At 46.5% G+C, this 14,178-nt stretch overlaps 2 protein-coding genes across 6 annotated transcripts in view; one reads left to right on the forward strand and one right to left on the reverse strand.

Moving 5' to 3' along the window:
* Positions 1 to 4,303, reverse strand: part of USP35 (ubiquitin specific peptidase 35) — a 28,668-nt gene extending 24,365 nt beyond the window's left edge. The window contains exon 1 of one of the 3 annotated variants that reach the window (XM_069808546.1): positions 4,198 to 4,303. The gene's annotated coding sequence lies outside the window, so the exon portion shown is untranslated. Of the gene's footprint in view, positions 1 to 3,461; positions 3,570 to 4,197 lie in introns of those variants that run through there. The other 2 variants (XM_069808545.1, XM_069808547.1) reach the window with 2 other exon arrangements.
* KCTD21 (potassium channel tetramerization domain containing 21) lies at positions 3,606 to 13,978 on the forward strand. Of its 3 annotated transcripts, XM_069808548.1 has the most exons (4): positions 3,643 to 3,691; positions 6,042 to 6,165; positions 6,244 to 6,510; positions 10,675 to 13,978. In XM_069808548.1, exon 4 carries the CDS (start codon positions 10,705 to 10,707, stop codon positions 11,485 to 11,487), a length of 783 nt encoding a protein of 260 aa, XP_069664649.1. In that variant the 5' UTR covers positions 3,643 to 3,691; positions 6,042 to 6,165; positions 6,244 to 6,510; positions 10,675 to 10,704; the 3' UTR covers positions 11,488 to 13,978. The 3 variants fall into 3 exon arrangements, with proteins under 3 accessions (XP_069664651.1, XP_069664650.1, XP_069664649.1); XM_069808550.1 differs by lacking the exons at positions 6,042 to 6,165; positions 6,244 to 6,510 and having other exon boundaries at positions 3,606 to 3,655; XM_069808549.1 differs by lacking the exons at positions 6,042 to 6,165; positions 6,244 to 6,510 and having other exon boundaries at positions 3,623 to 3,691.
* Positions 13,979 to 14,178: the final 200 nt, after the last annotated feature.

Consider the following 14,178-nt stretch of genomic DNA (forward strand, 5'->3'; position numbering starts at 1 on the left):
GTTGTGTGTCTCCTACTCACTAGAGCTAATTACTTCTGGCTGGCAAAACTCTTTGTGCTTTCCTGTCCTCTGTTGCGCTGAATCAGAACTGCCCTTTAGTAGAGCCCTGATGGAGATTCCCCTTCAGCCACAGGCAGTAGCAGATTTGGAGCAGGAGGTTGCCCTCATGCTCAGCAGGACCTTCCACCCTGCTTGGCAGCTTTTTGTCCTCTCCAGAGAGTAAAGATTTATTTGAGCATCGTCACCCAGCTGGACCGTTGGCACTTTGCACAGCTTTGCTGTACGTCAGGACCTCCACCTTGGGAACAACGAGTTTGTCCCCTGTGACCACACACTTTTCTAAGGCGTCCCTAAATAGTAACTAACCAAAAGACATCTATTTGCAATCCACCTAAATTTACCATCTAGTAGTCCCTACCTTTTCTAAAATCTGTTGATGTTTTAGATCCACAGACCACTGCAGATTCTTTTCCTTTCTTCTGCAGTACCATGTATTTCATCATTCCTTTTTCCTCTAAAACATTATAAGTGTGTTTGACCACACCATACAATTCTATCGGCCATCTACAAGTGATTGACCATGGCCTTAATTCATGGACAACAGTGCTGGGCTGGCTGCCCTACCTGAACCCATCTATCTTAGCTACCCTGTTCTCTTATTTCTCCGGTGCTTCTTCTTTGATCCCTTTGCACACGAATCCCCCAGTCTCTTCTCTTGTTCTGTGTTTTTTGCTCTCAGGCACTCGGTCATGAAATAAAAAAAAAGGCTTTGGCTGGATGTCAAAGCGATCAGCACAATAATACCAAATAAAGCCCAAGGCCCTAACATTTCATCCTCTCCTTCTCCAGACTCCTCCTCCCAGCTCCGTTCCTCCCCTCCAGTCAACAGCTACATACATGTATCTCTAACACTTACTGGTATCCTTTTCTAATAAAGCATCTCAAAACCATCACTAGAATATTATCAGCCGTCCTGGTATGGATGCAGAAAACAAGGCACAAGGAATCAAATTCCTCTCTCCCATTGCCTTGAAAACCAGCAGCAGAAAAAAGGCACATAAGGCAGGACTTGCTCTAACCACTAGACCAGCAGTGACAAACCACTATGGCTAAGCCCAGCGCCAACCACAGACAAAAATAACCCACCCCAGTTGCTTTTTAATTTTTGGAATATATTTGGCATTGGATGCCCAAAAGCTTTGTCCTGCCCACACTAGGTAAGTTTTTCCCAGGATGGTCACCCCTCCTCACATCCCCCAGATGAAGATATCTTCCTTTTCTCCCCCCAAAAGCCCGCTGCTCTTCTTAGCCAGAGCTCTCAGCCAGGACTGTGCTGCTGTACTTCCATGGGGCTTTATACTAGGAGCACCCGGATCCTGCACTGACCTTCAGACCAATGTCCTTTCTACCATCATCCCTGGAGACTGTAAATACATCTACTCCGGAAAGCTGTTTGTTTTCTTGGAGGTATTTATAGCATTAGCATCACTCTTCTTTCTTCAGATTTCTGTCTGCTTTTTTCTGTATATAGAAATTAAACCCCTGGATATAACCCAAGGTAAAACCACGTCCTGTTCACCAAAGCATACCAGACCAAGGGCTGCTGATGCTGGCTGGGATCCATCAGACACTGCCTCACTGCTTGGAGATACAGAGATCTCCAATTTTTTGGTGGTGCCTTCAGGAAAAATGGGATATGACACTTATCCGGGACCTCAGTTTCCCTTCAGCCCCCAACATATTCAGCTTTGCATCAGCTGATCCAGAAACCAAGAAAGTGAAGTGAGACTATGGCAAACTTTATGGACTCCATCAAAGATGTCCAAGGCATTTCCAACGCCCTCCCCAGGTGAAAGCTCAGCCCCTTGCTACATCCTTTCAGCCTGAGGTAGGGCATGCAGTTGAAATATCTCTGCCATGAGTCCCGTGATACAAACACAGCAGGGTATAGTTGAGTTCCCAAAGCATTTTGAAAACCTCACAGAAGTGACAAATATTCCAACATCTGCTTTTATCCCTTGGTAACACATGCAAAGTCCAAGCCAGGGCAGATTTAACCTGTAAGGGGTTTGGATCTGGACTGCTCTGAATTTGACCCTCACTTTTAGGGTCTTTTGGCTCCCTATGGGATGGGAACATCCCTGGGTGTCTCTCCCCAGGTCAGCTTCCCTGGGGAAAAACTGAACCCATCTTGGCCCGTTTCTCATAACAAGATGCCACCTTGTAAACAGGTTTGCAAAGCCCTGCAGGCACCGGGGGGAATGCACACACACCCACTTGCCAATGTTGCTCCTGCACCTCTCCCTCTAAGCATCCCCCTGTAGTCTGACCCCCAAACATCCAAATCCTCAAGCATCCCTCCTCCAGGGTTCCCTCCTGCATCCTGACCACAGAGCATCCCTCTCTCTGAGCAATCTCTCTGGCAGTCCCAAATCCTGGGCCTCTCTCCTGAACCCCTCCCTCCAAGCACCCTTCCCTTGAGCATCCTTCCTGCATCTTGGCCCTCTGAGCAGCCCTTACTCCAACCATCCCTCCTGCATACCTCCCTCCAAGCCCTCTTCTACATCCCAACCCCTGAGCACCCCTCTGAGTATCCCTCCCAAGCATTCCTCCTGCATCCCTTCCCCTGAGCATCCCTCCCTCCGAGCATCCCAGTTCCTGAGAACCCCGACTGCATCCCAACCCCCAAGCACCTCTTACTCCCAGCTCCTTCCTGCATCCCAACACCTGAAACAATCTCCTGCATCCCAGCTGCTGAGTGTTCCTTCCACTGAGCATCCAGCCTGCACCCCTTCCTCTGAGTATCCCTCCAGCATCCCAATCCCCAGCATCCCAACCCCGAGCACTCCAACCCCTGAGCATCCCTCCTGCACCCCTTTCCCGGAGCACCCCTCCTGCATCCCTTCCCCTGAGCACCTCTCCTGCCTCCTCACCCTGAGCATCCCTCCTGCACCCCTCTCCCCAACTACCACTCCTGCACCCCTTTCCCCGAGACTTCCCTTCTGCATCCCGACCCCCGAGCATCCCTCCCTCCGAGCAGCCTGACCCCTGAGCACCCCTCCTGCATCCTCACCTCAAGCATCCCTCCTGCATCCCTCACCCCGAGCATCCCTCCTGCACCCCCTTCCCCAACTACTCCTCCTGCATCCCTCACCCCGAGCATCCCTCCTGCACCCCCTTCCCCGACTACTCCTCCTGCATCCCTCCCTCCGAGCATCCCTCCTGCATCCCCCACCTCAAGCATCCCTCCTGCATCCCCCACCTCAAGCATCCCTCCTGCATCCCTCCCCCCGAGCATCCCTCCCGCATCCCTCCCCCCGCCTACCCCTCCTGCATCCCTCCCCCCGAGCACCCCCCCCTTCACCCCGACCCCAGACCACCCCTCCCCAATCACCCCTCCCTCCGAGCACCCCAACCCCTAACCGACCCCCCCCCCCGACACCCCCTTTCCCCCCCGTTACCTCCCGCCGTAACCGGGCCGGTCCCCGCCCGTCAGGCTGCGGTGTGGCCGGTTGCGAGCCGCAGTCCTGCGGGCAGCGCCGGGGCAGGGCCGAAGGCGACGGCGAACTACAAATCCCAGCGCGACCGAGTCGATCCACGCCGCGCCCCCTGCTTCCTCCTCCTCCTCCTCCTCCTCCTCCTCCCGCGGTGCCCGGTAAGCCACGGGGCTCGGCGGCTGGAGGGGGCGCAGGTGGGTCCGGCGGCGGGGCTGGGAAGGGGATTCACCCGGCTTGGGGGGGGACTTGGGAAGGGCCGGGGTCACCCCATCGTTATCCCTTCCAAGTGGGGAAACTGAGGCACGGGGGAATGGGGACCGGCGGGCTGGGGAACCGCGCTGGTGTTCCGCGGAGAAACGCTGTGGGGTGGTGCGGGAAGGACGGGTGATCCGCCGCTCGGGGGGTGTGTATTTTTTTTTAGTATTTTAAGCTAACTTAATAGTGTGAACGCCTGGCTATGTAGGGAGGAGCCATACCTCTGGCTCCCCTTAACAGGGTAGGGCTCAGCGCCACTCTGCAAACTTTGCCTACCCCCACCCGCTTTCAATGAAACATCTCCGAAATTAAAGGATTTACAGCGGTTTAGCAAATCCAAGCCCTGTATGCTCACCCCCGGGCCTGGCTCTGCGTCCAGCCGAGCTGGGCCATCGATGTGCGTGAGCCGTACCCCGCAGAGGGGCTGATTCTGGCTGGCACCTACCTTGTTAGTGTAATTTCCGAACGCTCTTTGCTAGCGTGCGGCTGCATCTGTGCTGGCAATTGGCTGCCCTCTAATTGGAGGGGTGTCCTGGAAGTGACGGTGTCGGTGGGAGATGGGATGGAAGCTGGATTGCTGAACCACCCCGTGCGTGCATCGAGCAGTACGCAGGTGGTCGTCTGCCACGTGTGCGGATGAAGTGGTCCAGGAAAGAAAGAAGAGTATCTGGAAGATACTCCGAGGGTGCCAAGTGATACCCATGTGCATGCTTGGACAGGACGTTAGAAATTAGTGAAAACCTTTGCTGGGGCTGGGATTAAATTGGTATATTGGACTGTACAAAGGATTATATCAGCTGTTTGGAAGGAGAAGTGTTGCTCCGACTGCCATGAGACCCCAGACGGGCTCCCTTCTGGCAGCCGGTGGCAGTGGCCTCCTGACAGTCTGCATTGCCCACACAGCAGCCCCTGAGCCCACGGGTGTCGGAGATCATGCCAGGAGGGCACAGAGCACCGCAGCACTTTGGCTTTTATTCTCCAAACCTCGCTGTAGCCGCATCTCTCTGGCTCTGCACTCCCTCTCCCCCTCCATCTTGTCTTCTGCCATTCTCCTTCAGTAGCAGTTAACCTTCATTTTGTTCTCTTCCTACCCGCCGTGCACCGCTGCTTTCATTCCTCTTCTCTCAGGAGGAACCTGACCTTTGTTTTATATCGCTCCTTCCTCTTACTAACAGGGCACCAGCTTTATTTTCCTACCCCTGTCTCCCTACCCCTTTCTCTTTATTGCTTAAATTCAGCATCTGCAGAGAGCCAGATGAGCAGCCTTTTGCATTCACCTGCATCCCTAAGCAAGCAGCCCAGGAGATGCTCAAGGGCATCAAAGTGCAGGTCTGGGAAGGGATGAACGCGCAGGATCGCACCCACAACAAACCACGGATGTCATGAAACTCCCGTTCACGCTTTCCCGTTGTTCGCGCCTCTCGTTGGCAGAGGAGCGTTTCTGTGTCTGACGAAGCGCGATTCGAAAATTAAATATAAATAACTGGCGGCCAAGCAGCTGCTCTCCGAAGGTGGACAGTCAGCACGTCTATCTCCGGGTATCGCAGCCGCCGGCAGATCGATACGGATCCCGTTTTACAGCGAGGAGGGAAGGGTGAGCCGTTGTTTCCTGCCACGCGCCTGCTGGGAGTTGGAGTTCCCTCCCGGAGCTTGTCACCCGTGTCCCCAGCGCCAGCCTTAGGGGTGAGCAGCCTTTTCCCAAACGCTGGCTGGAAATTTCCAGTGGCTCACAGCAGTCCCGAAACAAAAACCAGCTGCTTCCCACCCCCACACCCCCCTCCCAGCGCTGTGTTTCGGGATATATTGCTCCTGGCAGACACGCCACTGCTCTGCTTCACTGACTGAATTTTAAGCTTCTAAGTGCTGCGCTATATTTATTAGAGGGGATGATATTAAACGAGTGTCCAAAATTAGGTGGGTCTGTCCTGCAGCGATGGGAAAACATGAATTTTCCTCTCTAAGATTACTATAAATAAGCATATGGGATGTAGAAATCATATTGTAAATGCTTAACCTTCTGTAGCTGAAGATGAGCTGAGATAAATCAATGTGCATCAGGGGTACGTGAAGGGAGGGTGAATCTGTCCTTGTGATGGATTTTATCCCAAATCCTTCCTTAAACCCAGCTCTCACTTGATGCCTATTGGCTGCTGCTGGCTAGGTAAGTGGTCAATTGAGTTTTTTATCTTTTTTTTTTAATCCCCTAAATACTATTTATTTTGTTTCTGCCCTCCCTTTGTTGTTCTTTTATTATTATTTTTCTTCTGTCTTTCATGGGGTGACTTCTAGGCTTCAAACTGCCTCGTCTGCAGTCCCCATAACACAGTGGGGCACAAACTCGGAGCTGAGGGTCTGGATTTCCTCTGCGAAATCGTTCCCTTGAGAAGGGACAAGGTGCAAAACTGGTCTGCAGGTACAGTCACAGCAAATGCCATGGGGCTGGGTGTGCCCAGGTCTGGAGTTCACAATTTCATGAGGTTTTTTTCCTCAGGACTTGGGTGTTTCGTGGAAACTGGAATTTTTACCTCAAACCAAAATGCAGGTTTCAGTAAGACGCGATGGAGCAAAGTGATATGTGCCAAGTGTGGGGAATCTGGGGCAAAACCCAAAGCAGAATGAGCATTGCACAGAAAGAAGTGTCTTTGCCTGATTATGTGTTTGCCATTAATGCACTCTAATGAAGCAGACTGGAGCCCCATCCTGTGAACAACCACCTTCTCCTGCTGAACCACATTTAAAGTCTCCAGCTGCCACACAGGTGCCCAGATATTTCTTTTTTCAGACCTCCTTTTTAGCTGAAATCAATCCTGCCCCTCCCAATGCAGAATTAGTTCCTATAATGCATTACATGATCTGTCTCTTGTAACATTTATCCAGCTGATGTGGCTTTCACCAGCTCTCTTGGGCAATACTTGAAAAGCCAGAGAGGTTTTTAGTCTGGCTGCTCTTCCTGATGCTTAGCAGAAATGGTCCCCGGCTTGCTTTAATTTTATTGCCACTTAGGCATCCTTCATTGTGCCAGCCTAAATAATTCATCTCCTTTTTATTTTTTTTTTTCTGTGTGTGTATTTTGCTGTTCATTGTTACTCCTCAACAATTTCTTAACGGAACGGCACATATTTCACTATCTTAAATACAGGTTTCCAAAGTTTTGGTCGTGGAGGGATGTTTTACGGGTGAGCTATTGAAGGCTACACTATAATATTAACCAGCAGTGTGATACCTTATGTATAAAATTAAAACCAGGGGCAATGACTGTGTAAATGGCCACATATCACTACGTCCAGCAGCAAAAGACCCTGTTGCTGTCACAGCATCCATTAACTCATATTTCAGGGGATGCTACAACTTTTAATGCCTTTAATGCCACGCGTAAGGGCTTCAGAGGCCATAAGCAGCCTGTGGGATGGACTTTGGAAACCCTAACAAGTCATCATGATCCACTCCTACCAAATTACAGATCGCTCTTGCTTTGCTGCTCTGTGTTTAATTAATTTCATTAATGAGATTCTCTGAACGACACTAGGATCAGCCCGTTAACCCCGTCTTAGGTGTTGCCTCTGAAATCCTAAAGAATTGATTCATTTTCCTTCCCTGCCATTTGTAAAGTGAAATCTGTGCTTGCAATTGATTACTGCTGCTTTTCCCAAGCAATATTTTCCCAAGAAATACTTGTATTAGGGTTTACTTGTCATGGAAATCAAGGCATTGCTACATATTTTCCCAAATAAAAACTTCTTGGTTTGTTTTCTGATCTTTTTGTTGTTTAGTACCTCTTCTCTGCCCTGCTGGTATTTATAGCTTTGGCTAAGCTAGTATTAAGCTTTATTTTGTTAACGCAGTGAGAGTTTTCTTCAGCTCTTCAATGAGACTGTTGAACAGAACCAGGCATACCGTATCTCTTTAGTGTTTCATAAACTTGCTGTTTCAGGGTAGATTATTTTTAACTGGAATGATTTAAGTTATCATTTTTTATCTCAATAAGTAACCCGAAAAATCCTGTTTAAAATTGTCTTTAGAGAGAGAGATACATGTCTTAGGGAGAAGTCTCTCTGAAAACCACAGAAACTTATTTATTACTTTAGACTTTCCATTAAACTGCACTTTTTGGCTAAAAAGAATAGACTACAGCTGTACCCATTTTTCAGAGTGGTTAAATACATAGTAATATTTATGCCATTTCTTTATATTACATTTATGTTGGCAAATCATGACTGATGCTTTTTTTTTATTACTTGTACACTTGTGGGTTTTTGCAAAGTTGCGTGGAACGGGCACTCAGTTAAATTACATATACAGACTTTTATTTATTAGCTAATTAAAGCACTCTTAAATGTGATGAATACATAAGAGGGGAAATAAGCTTATCCAAAGCTGTTCTACATTCAAAATTATTAAGCAAAGGAAGTGTTACGATAATGAAAGAACTGAGCTGATGGTTTTAAATATGTGAAGGCATCAATAAGTGAAAACAGGTAGATTTTGTCATTTTGCATGCTCTTTCATACCTTCCTGCTGTGTCAAACCCCATCACTCTTCCAGGTTGGAACCAATTATTTGCTGAACTAAACTCATGGGGTAGAAGGTCATTACAGAAATGTTCTCTATGCATCTGTTGAGAATGCTCCTGTGAGTAAAACCCAAGTTAAAATTTACAAGCCTTGGTCGATTGAAATGCTGAGATGCTGACAGCAGCTTCTATTCAGGAGCTTGACTTTTCCAAAAAGTTCACCACTGGTTTCTCTCAACTTACATCACCTGAAAGATTATGACTTTAAATCAACAGTAGATTTGTTTCCCCATGATATTAAATACATCTGTTCTTAAAAGAAAGATGTATTTAAATACAAGTCACTCTAAAAGCACAAAATAAACCCTCTTCACATCTTCAACTCTCAAATTAGATCTCTAGCTGATCTAATTTGAGGGAATTTTAAGTGCTACTTGGGGAGCAGCTACACAAAAGGCTTTACTGTATTTCTCTGCTTCCAAGAACTGTAAGCCAATTCATACTTGTCCTTGGTGACTGCAAGTTATAGCCACCCATGTCCAAGATCAAATGCTCTCTTGGTAGCTCCTTTTTGTGGAAATGCCACAAAGCAGAAGTGATTTCCATGCTGCATTCTTGGAGAACCTTTAGATTGCATTAGCAAAGTGCCCAGGCCTGATAAACCGGGGTAGGGACTGCAAATGCTGGTTGGATGAGCAGAGAGAAAACTGACAACCCATTTAATCTTAATTTTTAGGAGTTTATGAAAAACTTTTTTCATAAACAAGTTTATAAGAAAAAAGCAGCAAAGATTGACTTTCTTTCCCCAGCTACTGTCAAGTACGTTGGTTGGTTAAGGCAAAACACTCTGGATTTCAAGATCTGTTTCTTGCCATTAATTATTGTGCAGTGAGATATACCCTGTGTGCGCAGGCTTAAAGAACAGAGTGGAATGTTGGTCTTAAAACTAGAAGTGAAATACAGATTCTGCTTTGACCTGTTCATTAGCTGCCCTAGGTTGGGCAAGATCTTCATAGCAAAATGTGCTTGCTATCTAGAGGCGTGTTTGTTTTAAGGTGCCTAAGACTATTACTTGGGTTTTAGCAGCCACAAAACAATTGATATTCCAGCACAAGATGACGTTCTTCCTATCTGTATTTTGGTGTGACTCCAGAGCTGATAATAGTGTTGTAGTGCCTATGAGTATTCCATGACTAGTCAGGAAAATGCCTGTGCTTAAGTTTAATTTTCAGGGAGCCGTTTGGTGGCTTTCTGTTGAATGATCGGTTACTACAGCAAGAGCTACCTCCCACCTCTGCAAGCAAACATGGATGGGTTTCCTGCTGATTAAGTCAATAATAGAACTGGGAATAAACTGTTGATTGATTTGGATTCAGCAAACAAGGAAAAACAGATTTGCAGGTCCTCAGCTATCAGCAATAAGGGCCCACCTTTTCAAGGCAGCTGAGCAGATCTGCAATGGAAAGGGCTGCGTAGCTCCTTCCTCTTCCCTTGCACCAGCCCTGGCAGTCATCTGCTTCCAAGATGTAGTAGAAACATATCCTGAATAGAAAATGATGGGTTTTCTCCCTAAACTGGCTCACTGTGGGGTCAGATGAGTGCCAGAGCTGGTGTAAGGGAGGAGGAAAGTATGGTGGAGGGTGAAGGGAGGTATGTCCCTTCCAGAGGCAGTGATGCTTAACTGCACCATAAAATCGCATCCTCCGTTTGTCTCAGCTGATTGCAGAGGAGCTGTGTGGAAACTACGTCAACTGGGATATGGCCCCAATTAATGAGGAAATGTTTCCTAAGGTAAAGCACATTGGAAGGAGAAAGCCTGTTGGTTTTTTTACTGAATGGAACCGCAGACTGTCGCGTGCTTACGGCAGCACTGCTCGCTGGCTCCCTGCTAGGCTGACTGCACTCAAATGTGTGTCAGGGGATTCTGCTGCAACCGCTTTGTTGCTTTAATTATATCTTCAGATGCCATGGAAGACGTTGGGGTGTGTCCAGTTCTTGTCCTCTCTTTTTTTTTTTTTTCCCCCCCCTCTAAATTCTGTGTTCGCGAGGGAGATGGGACCAGGTAAGCCCAGGACACAACTCTTGCTTTGAAGTCAGCAGTCGTTCCACTGTAGGCATCTGTGGGAGAGATCTCACTTTTAGCATGATTGTAAAGCTTTGCAAGACTCATGATTTCTGGCACAAAACTGAACTAAACAAAGTTCCTGTTCAAGTCTGTTGAGAGAAAAAACATCCTTATGCTTGTTCTCAAGATTCAACCTCCAAAAGTAATTCCCCACTTCTAATTTCTATGATGAATTCTTGCCATGTAGTTACCCTTATATATTTAGGACTTTTTACCTCTGTAGTTTAACCTTTCAAACAGGTAAATGCAACTAAATGTGTGGTGTTGGATTTTTGTTTTTGTTTTAGAATTAGTCCCAGCATCGTGATTTTTCCATCATGTCAGAACCCATCACGCTCAATGTTGGAGGAAAACTCTATACCACCTCTCTGTCCACCCTGACTAGCTTTCCAGACTCTATGCTGGGCGCCATGTTTAGCGGGAAGATCCCAACCAAGAAGGACAGCCAAGGCAACTGCTTTATTGACAGAGATGGCAAAATCTTCCGCTATATCCTGAACTTCTTACGAACTTCTCACTTGGACCTCCCTGAAGACTTTCAGGAAATGAGCTTGCTTCGACGGGAGGTAGATTTTTATCAAATTCAGCCACTGATTGAGGCCTTGCAGGAGAAGGAGGTGGAGCTTTCTAAAGCAGAGAAGAATGCCATGCTCAACATCACCCTTGATCAGAAGACCCAGACTGTTCATTTCACCGTCCGAGAAGCACCCCAGATCTACAGCCTGTCTTCCTCCAACATGGAAGTGTTCAGTGCTCATATCTTCTCCACGTCATGTCTGTTCCTGAAGCTTCTCGGTTCCAAACTTTACTATTGCTTCAATGGAAACCTCTCTTCAATATCCAGCTACCTGCAGGACCCCAACCATTTGACCTTAGATTGGGTTGCAAGTGTGGAAGGCCTTCCCGAAGAGGAGTACACCAGGCAGAACTTAAAGAGACTCTGGGTGGTGCCAGATAATAAGCAAATCAATAGTTTCCAGGTGTTTGTGGAAGAAGTGCTAAAAATAGCCATGAGTGATGGTTTCTGCATAGATTCTTCTCATCCACATACTTCAGATTTCATGAATAATAAGATTATTCGCCTAATTCGGTACAAGTAGGAATGGCTGTTTATTATGGTGCCAGCATGGAGATAACACAGGTTAAGTGTTTCCATTTAAAACACACTTACAGCCTAATTCAGAATCATGCTTATCTGGATTAAGAGTCACTAACAAGGAGATGATTTTCCTTTAATGTATTTACCAATACAGCCTTTCAGAATATGTCCATATTCTAAGCGGAAGGAATATTGTCTAGCACCTGAATTAAGGATTGGTTCTGTCTCTGCCTCCACCTCTGACCTGCTGTACAATTGTGAGGAAGATCACTTAACTTCTGTCCTTCCTACATTTTCCAGTTGGAAAATGGGAGTGATCCTTAACGTATATTGCAAGGGGATGTGAGGGTTCAGTAATCAAGGTCTGGAAAGTATCTGGAGATCAGATGCAATGGAAAATGCCATGGAGCTGCAGTGCAGCAGACAGCCCTGGGGGCACGTTTTCCATGTCTTGCCATATCACCTGTGCAGAGCATCCAGGAAGTTTGGTTGGATCTGCAGAGAAGCCTCCCCACATACACACACTCAGTATAGCTGCAAAGGTTGGTGCAAACCGCAAATGAGTAAGGGATCCTGTCTCTTTGGGTTCAGCAAAGGATTTCTGTCACCACCTGAAGCTGGCTTGGGTTTTTTCCTGAACCCTGTGAGGAAGCTCCTGTTCTGTTCTGCTTTCAGGAAAGCCGCGTTTGAATGATGTGACTGGCATGGGGAACAACCAAGGAAGCCATAGCAAAGAGAACGGTGTTCTTACAAACTGAGAAGATTGTGGCTGGTGGGGGAACTTTGCTTTGGATGCTCTTAAACCTTTACTTTTACATTCCAAAAGCATCCAAGACAACTAGCCTTTTCTTTCTCTTACAATGTTATATTTGTCTGGAGGATGCTGCTGAAACTTGCTGAGGTGGAGACAGATTTGGGGGCAGAGGCCCCCGAATATCTTCTAAATGTTTGAGCCTCTTCTACCTGGACACAGCCTTCTTTTGGGCACATCTCCCTTCAGCAGTGCCTGGAAGTGCATGGGATGCTCTCTAGGTAGGATGGATTCCTTCTCAAAAGACAACATTCCCATCAGGTTATGCCTAGTATTTTTTATTACAAAAACAGAGGCTCACTTTTCCTATCCTGGTGCATTGAGCCTGGGTGTTTTGGGGTTTTTTTTTACATCATTGTGAAATGGTCAGGTCACTAAGCTAGCATTTTACCCGCTTGCTTGGCTTCAGTGTCAGATTGTCAGAGGTAAGGCAGTGGGAAACCAGAGGTGAAGACAATGGTCAAGCTGTTTTCCTACACACCAGATCTGTGCTATAATGAAGATCATAATCCACTAGTTGCATGTTAGCACTAAACATTTGTGCCACATTCAAGGTGGTTCATTCTCAGCTAATTACATTTAAAAGTATCTTCACTGTCTTTCCCTAACCACATTGCTACATGTGCCTCAGAGACCTTCTGGAACATTTCCCTTTACGTCTCATGAGATAGAAGGGAAAATGCAATAACCAAGTTTTGCATTTAGAATTCTAGTGCTTCCAAAAGTTCTTAGCACAGGGCTGCAAAGCTCAGTATTGTTCATGTTCTTGTTTCCCAAAGTAACTAGTCTGTTGTTACATTAAGCTGACCTGTGAACAAGCATAAAGAAGCATTTTGTTAGTGTTGTGAAAAAGTGAGATAAATGCATTTCTACTGTCCCAAGCTGTAACTGCATGAACAACACAAATCAGCATGCTGAGGGTAAAAATGCACATTCTGCAGCTATTGGCAGCCTGTTACAAACAGCTGCCCCTGTCTGACTTGGTGCTAAACCAACATGATATACGTGGGACCATGTTAAGAACCACTGACTGGGCTTGAAGCCCTCAGAACCCTTAAAACTGGCAAGTTTTGTGAATTTTGAGGATTGTAAACAGGATTTTGTGGCCAAATTCCAGCTTGAGTCACTATATTCTTCTAATTTTAGTTGCATTAGGAAGAGCTCTTTTTTCCCCCATCCCTGTCCTGAATTATAAAGCAGGAGTAATCTGTTCCAGAGGTTGCTGCATGCCACTAAGCAAAGCAACCCCTGTGTGAAGCTTATTTCTGACATGAGTTTGCCAGTCAGCTGGACATTCACAGGGATGATCTATGCAGGTAATATGATTATGATCTGTAAAATACCATGTATGAACCCTCTTTCATCAAATCTATGCCTTGAAACAGATATGCCTTTGCTGAATTTACAGAGCTTTGGGGGACTGTTGACAGTATTTCTTTTTAACCCACACCCTTGAAAGTAGATTTTAAATGATCTGTAACGGAAGTTCTTGTATGGCAAGACTAAAATAATACTTACCTGCACTAATTTGTTTCCTGTCAGCTTGAGTTTATTCAAAGGTAAGAGCAGTAGGCTTAAATCTCATCTGGAAGGGGGGAAGAAGTCTGATCTACACCCTTTAGAGCTCTGGATTAGTACTGCTCCATTCTGTTTCAGCAAAATAAAAATATTCCCCAGGAGAGTTGAATCATTACTGCATTTTCTGGTGAAAGGCAAGTAAGAGGAGTCCATAAAAGCACTATGCATAGCTTAATCTAGAGCATTTACTCCTCCTCTTTGTTCCCACCCCCTTTTCTCTTCTTTGGACAGTAGCAGCACCCACACTAAAAGCAGTTATACAGTTTCTTAGAAGTCTAAACAAGAAATTACGAGTGCCCCAAC

The sequence above is a fragment of the Haliaeetus albicilla genome, chromosome 20 (assembly GCF_947461875.1).
Source record: "Haliaeetus albicilla chromosome 20, bHalAlb1.1, whole genome shotgun sequence".
NCBI classification, from domain to species: domain Eukaryota; kingdom Metazoa; phylum Chordata; class Aves; order Accipitriformes; family Accipitridae; genus Haliaeetus; species Haliaeetus albicilla.

What these genes read in the sequence shown, in the direction of transcription:
- KCTD21 (XM_069808550.1), top strand. Translation starts at nt 10,705, where the DNA reads ATGTCAGAACCCATCACGCTCAATGTTGGAGGAAAACTCTATACCACC.